Here is a 5663-nt window from a genome sequence, read left to right as displayed (position 1 = left end):
AAGCAGGGAAAAAAAAAAAAAAAAAAAAAGAGAATAGCAATATTTATCACAAAAATTCTTTAAGATTCAAACTTTAAAAAAGAATGGGCCGGGCGCAGTGGCACAAGCCTGTAATCTCAGCACTTTGGGAGGCCGAGGCGGGTGGATCACGAGGTCAGGAGATCGAGACCATCCTGGCTAACACAGTGAAACCCCGTCTCTACTAAAAAATACAAAAAAACTAGCCGGGCGAGGTGGCGGGCGCCTGTAGTCCCAGCTACTTGGGAGGCTGAGGCGGGAGAATGGCATAAACCCGGGAGGCGGAGCTTGCAGTGAGCTGAGATCTGGCCACTGCACTCCAGCCTGGGTGGCACAGCGAGACTCCGTCTCAAAAAAAAAAAAAAAGAAAACTTAGTACAAAATATTGATATATTTTGTATTCAAGTGACTATTTGTGGTTAAGCCTCTTTTGCACAGTATTATGAACCACATATGTAGCTCTACTGTATTTTGTAATGGTGAGATTTCCTCATTTTAAATTTTGTCATGAGTAAAGAATATATTAAATATCTATAATATGTTAAATATATATGTTTATGTATTTATAGGTTAAATATAATGTAACATGTTAATATATAGGCTTTTTTGGTATTTTATCTTTACACACAATGAAGATGACTCAGTCTATTACACTTCATTTTGAGACACTGCATTCTTCTAAAAGTAAACACCTGAAAATTATTTTTATTCTCTAGGTTGTCCTTTGCGGAGGGTCTTCTCGAATCCCAAAGCTACAGCAACTGATTAAAGATCTTTTCCCAGCTGTTGAGCTTCTCAATTCTATCCCTCCTGATGAAGTGATCCCTATTGGTGCAGCTATAGAAGCAGGAATTCTTATTGGGAAAGAAAACCTGTTGGTGGAAGACTCTTTTATGATAGAGTGTTCAGCCAGAGATATTTTAGTTAAGGTATGTTTAGCTTTTCTATACTAGTCAAAGTATGTTTAGCTTTTCTATACTTTCCTTAAAAATAGTAAATTAATTGCCGTAAGTTTTTATACATACCATGATGTTACAATAAAACCCTGTATACTGGCAGAGGTTTGAAATTTAGGTTTATAATCCTACTTTTAAGGAATGTCTTATATTCTTTTAGTTCATATTTCTCTAACCTGTTAGTTTTTTAGAAAAATAAAAGGTATAATATTAATCCTAAGTTAATATAGATAGAGGTATGTTTCAATATATTTTTAAATACAATGGAGTGGGATTTAGGATTATTTCTGTTTTCTTCTCTTTGCCTAGTGTCCTGATTATCAATAAGGAATATATATCTCATTTATAATGGGAAGATTTTTTTCAATTGTAAAGATAAATACCAAAGAGTATGCACCTTGTTTCCTGCTAACTAGGGTGTGGACGAATCAGGAGCCAGTAGATTCACAGTGCTGTTTCCATCAGGGACTCCTTTGCCAGCTCGAAGACAACACACATTGCAAGCTCCTGGAAGCATATCTTCAGTGTGCCTTGAACTCTATGAGTCTGACGGGAAGAACTCTGCCAAAGAGGAAACCAAGTTTGCACAGGTGAATACATAAAGTTAGACACATTAAACTGTTCAACTTTGCTTTCTGGATTAGATTTCAGTTCAATATCTTAATACAAAATGTATATATATAAAGGACACCAAATACATTTTTATGAAGGATTTTATGAAGGCTCATTTCTGAAAATGAACTTGTGTACACTCATTTTTGAAAGAGGGAAGAAATAGGCAGTTTTAATTTGAAAGAGTTCTGGGTATTTAGACCGCTTCTTTGTTGTGCTCTTGGCCTCCCTTAGTAGTTAGGTAAGTGGAAGGGGAGAATTTTATTGTTTGGTTCATGCTAAATGCACATTATTGTATGCATTTTATAGATGATTAAGAAGTTGACCTGTGATAGCAAATAACCTTTATTTTCTTGGTCAAGCTAGGGTTTCTCCTCAAGTTGGTTTCATTTCTGAGCCCATGACATGCTCTTCCCATTGTGCCACGCTGCCTCTGAGACAAGATAGGTTTGCTTTTTTAAAATACCACGTGCATATCTCATACTATGTGACCCTCTGTATGCTTTATGAAGAGTGAGGTAGAGCCATGTTATTTACTTAGAAACATGTCTGAGAAATGCAGTTGCATTAAAACACACACACACACACACACACACACACACAGAGACAGACTGCAGCACAGTATTTGTATTACGATGCCATTTGTGTCTAAATAAAAAGTCTGGGAGCATGAGTGTGTGTGAGGAGGTGGTGTTTGAGTAGGGGTGCATTTTCAGATATCCATGCATTTATACAGAAAATATATATAGGTACTTAAACCATATTCCAGAAACTTCACAGTAGGTAAGTAAGTTTGAAGGTACCAAGAGGGTTTTTTTGACTTCTGACACTTTATACTGAATTTTTTACAAACAGCACAGGACATGAGCATGAATTACTTTTATAGTAAAAATTAAATACAGGTAACAAAAAAGAATGTACTTTTTTTTTTTTTTTTTGAAACGGAATCTCACTCTGTTGCCCAGGCTGGAGTGCAGTGGCACGATCTTGGCTCACTCTCATTGCAAGCTCCGCCTCCCAGGTTCACACCATTCTCCTGCCTCAGCTTCCCGAGTAGCCGGGACTACAGGCACCCGCCACCACGCCTGGCTAATTTTTTGTATTCTTAGTAGAGATGGGGTTTTACTGTGTTAGCCAGGATGGTCTCAATCGCCGGACCTCGTGATTCGCCCACCTCGGCCTCCCAAAGCAGTATTGTTTTTTAAAAAATATATGCACATTCAGAGAAGTCCAGAATGCCTACCTTTTTTGAGAAGACAGGGTGTTTATTAGTGATGAGATATCGTGTGTGTGTGTGTGTGTGTGTAAAGAGATACATATCTTGAGCTCACATATTTAATTTTTTTTTTTTTTTTGAGACAGCAGCTTGCTCTGTCACCCAGGCCAGAGTGCAGTGACATGATTTCAGCTCACTGCAACCTCCACCCCATGGGTTCAACTGATTCTCCTGCCTCAGCCTTCTGAGTAGCTGGGACTACAGGCATGCACCACCACGCCTGGCTAATATTTGTATTTTTAGTAGAGACAGTTTCACTATGTTGACCAGGCTGGTTTCGAACTCCTGACCTAAGGTGATCCGCCTGCCTTAGCCTCCCAAACTGCTGGGATTATAGGCATGAGCCACCATGCCTGGCCACATATTTATTTTCTAATTCCAACAAAAGAGTAATGAAAACACACACATGCATAACATGCCTGGGCTGCACTTCAGACTTACCAACTTGGAATCTATTGGTAAAGTTTGAAAAGTGCTTCCACATGAATTGGTTTGTGTGTGTCTAAGAACCTTCCTATGCACCAGGTTTTTGAACTCAGATGGCAGTCCTAGTATTTCCTTCGCTCTTCTCTCACACTTCCATTACCTTTTTCTTCACATCCTCTCTGAGACTCCACAGCTGCTGCTACTATATCCTAACTTAAAGATGCCAGGAGGAGAGTTAGCCACGTAACACTGAATTTGGAAGAGAATCTTTCAGAGTTCCCATCTGTTCTAACCTTATTTTACAAATGAGTAAAACAAGGTACTTAGTATAACTAAGGTTATTAAACTTGAGCTTGGCAAAGCCTAAAGTCACTGCAGAATTCCATATCTGGTTTCTTGATATACCATTCTTTAGGAAACTGAGGAATTTTATAGCAAATTCATTACCATCTCTTACTTACAGATGTAATCTTAGTTGTACAAAAGAGTTTGCCATGTTTTTAAGTAGGTGGTTTTCCAAGCGTATTTAAAATGCTTGATTTTTTTTTTAAAGTGTATATATAGAAAGGTTGCCAAATTATAATTTGCATGTTACTGGGAATGGCTTACTTACCAAAAAGAAAAGTAGCCTTTATTTTCTGAGACTAATAGTACAGCTTAGAAAAACTCATTTTAATCTAGGACATGACATTTAGAAGGGACAAATGCATTAGTTATGTTATGGGCCCTCCTTCTGGGGGAGACATTTCAGCTTAACAAAGCTTCACTCCTATTCTCTGAATTCTGATTCAGTGGTAGGAGAATTGAAAACTGCCCTATTTTAAAAAGGTTTGTTTCAGTGGTAAATAAGCTTTGGTCCATTGAAATAATTGATACATCAGTTCATTTATGTCAAAATGCTGAATTCTCTTCATATTGTTTTTGCATAAACAGGTTGTACTCCAGGATTTAGATAAAAAAGAAAGTGGATTACGTGATATATTAGCTGTTCTTACTATGAAAAGGTAAAAAATTAAACTTCTGTTGTTAAGAAAATTCAATTTGATACTTGACCATTTTTTGATTTTATTGGTTTTTTCACTCATTTTCATTATAGAAAAAACATTTAAAACCTACAGAGGTTTTTGTCAGTGAATTACATTTTTTGCCCCCAAAATTACTATATTTTACAAAGAAAAGTATATCTCAAGTCATTTCCATCTTGAATTATTTTAGAAATTCTTTATTTTGGCTATCATTGACCTAAGATACTGATGTGTGCTCAGTTGAGATGTAATTTACCAATTTCTAGTATAATTTTCTAAAGTTTATATAAGTGTTACTATTTGCCCTATGAAAGGGTAAGTTTGTTTCTTTATTGCTAAATTTTCTAAGAAATTTAGAAAATTTAAATGCAAAATTTTTCTAAGAAAAATAATTTACGAATTAAATTCAGCTATTGCCATTTTCCTAACCACTATGTATTACAAGTAAATCCTTTCCAAATTAAACTTAAAAGACACCTTACTCCATAAACGATACATAGCAAGAATATAGAATTCATCAGGGTGAGTTTGCCTTGACCTAGTCTTGAAAATAGCATGCTGCATCTGGAGCTTATATAAAGTCTTAAACCTAAGGTGTTTGTCATCATGGGTTTTCAAGAAATATAACTATGATCTTAGTGGTCTGGAAGGAAGTTCCTAAGAATAACTAACTAGATATAACATATGATACTTACTAAAATTACAGACACTGAGATTGTGTGTATTCTTTACATTAATACCCTTCTTTTGAAAAGTAAAATTAACCCTTGTTTACTGAAAGCCCTCAAGTAACTTGTTACAGACTATATGTTTTTGTAACATGAGCTTATGAAATGTTCTTTTTTTTTTTTGTCTGTTTAGGGACGGATCTTTACATGTGACATGCACAGATCAAGAAACTGGAAAATGTGAAGCAATCTCTATTGAGGTAGCATCTTAGTGTTATAGAGAAATCAAGAATTTTTGTAAACAAGAATATCAACATTTGGTTTTGTGTATAAGTGGCGTTTGTATTAAAATACTTTTTCAATGAACTGTATAAACTATGTTTTATTAAACTACAATATATCAGTAAGTGTTGCAACCTTTCTTTGTTTTTGATGTACAATAACCTCTTATTACTGGGAAATACACGGAAGTTTTTTTTATCATGAAGCTGTTTAGAATTAAACTGAGTTGGTTGAAAGAATTTTCTATGACATTTAATTTTAAAAGGTCTTCTATTGATTCTTGTTAGATAACCAAGAGAACAATTAAAAGTCATTGACATTAATTGAAAAAAATTGCAGGACCATATACAAAGTAAGATGCCTTTTTTTGTTTGTTTTTGTTTTTAGAGACAGGATTTTG

General features: G+C 35.4%; 1 protein-coding gene across 1 annotated transcript in view; it reads left to right on the top strand.

Moving 5' to 3' along the window:
• Nucleotides 1–5388, top strand: part of HSPA14 (heat shock protein family A (Hsp70) member 14) — a 39796-nt gene extending 34408 nt beyond the window's left edge. Inside the window, exons 11-14 of the mRNA XM_023223158.2 lie at nucleotides 735–947; nucleotides 1391–1564; nucleotides 4222–4292; nucleotides 5175–5388. Coding sequence (XP_023078926.1) covers nucleotides 735–947; nucleotides 1391–1564; nucleotides 4222–4292; nucleotides 5175–5253 — 537 coding nt within the window. The 3' untranslated portion in view covers nucleotides 5254–5388. The remainder of the gene's footprint in view (nucleotides 1–734; nucleotides 948–1390; nucleotides 1565–4221; nucleotides 4293–5174) is intronic.
• The last annotated feature ends 275 nt before the right edge of the window (nucleotides 5389–5663 follow it).

Source organism: Piliocolobus tephrosceles, chromosome 9 (assembly GCF_002776525.5).
Source record: "Piliocolobus tephrosceles isolate RC106 chromosome 9, ASM277652v3, whole genome shotgun sequence".
Lineage (NCBI taxonomy): Eukaryota > Metazoa > Chordata > Mammalia > Primates > Cercopithecidae > Piliocolobus > Piliocolobus tephrosceles.
This window is presented reverse-complemented; position numbering and strand designations above follow the sequence as displayed.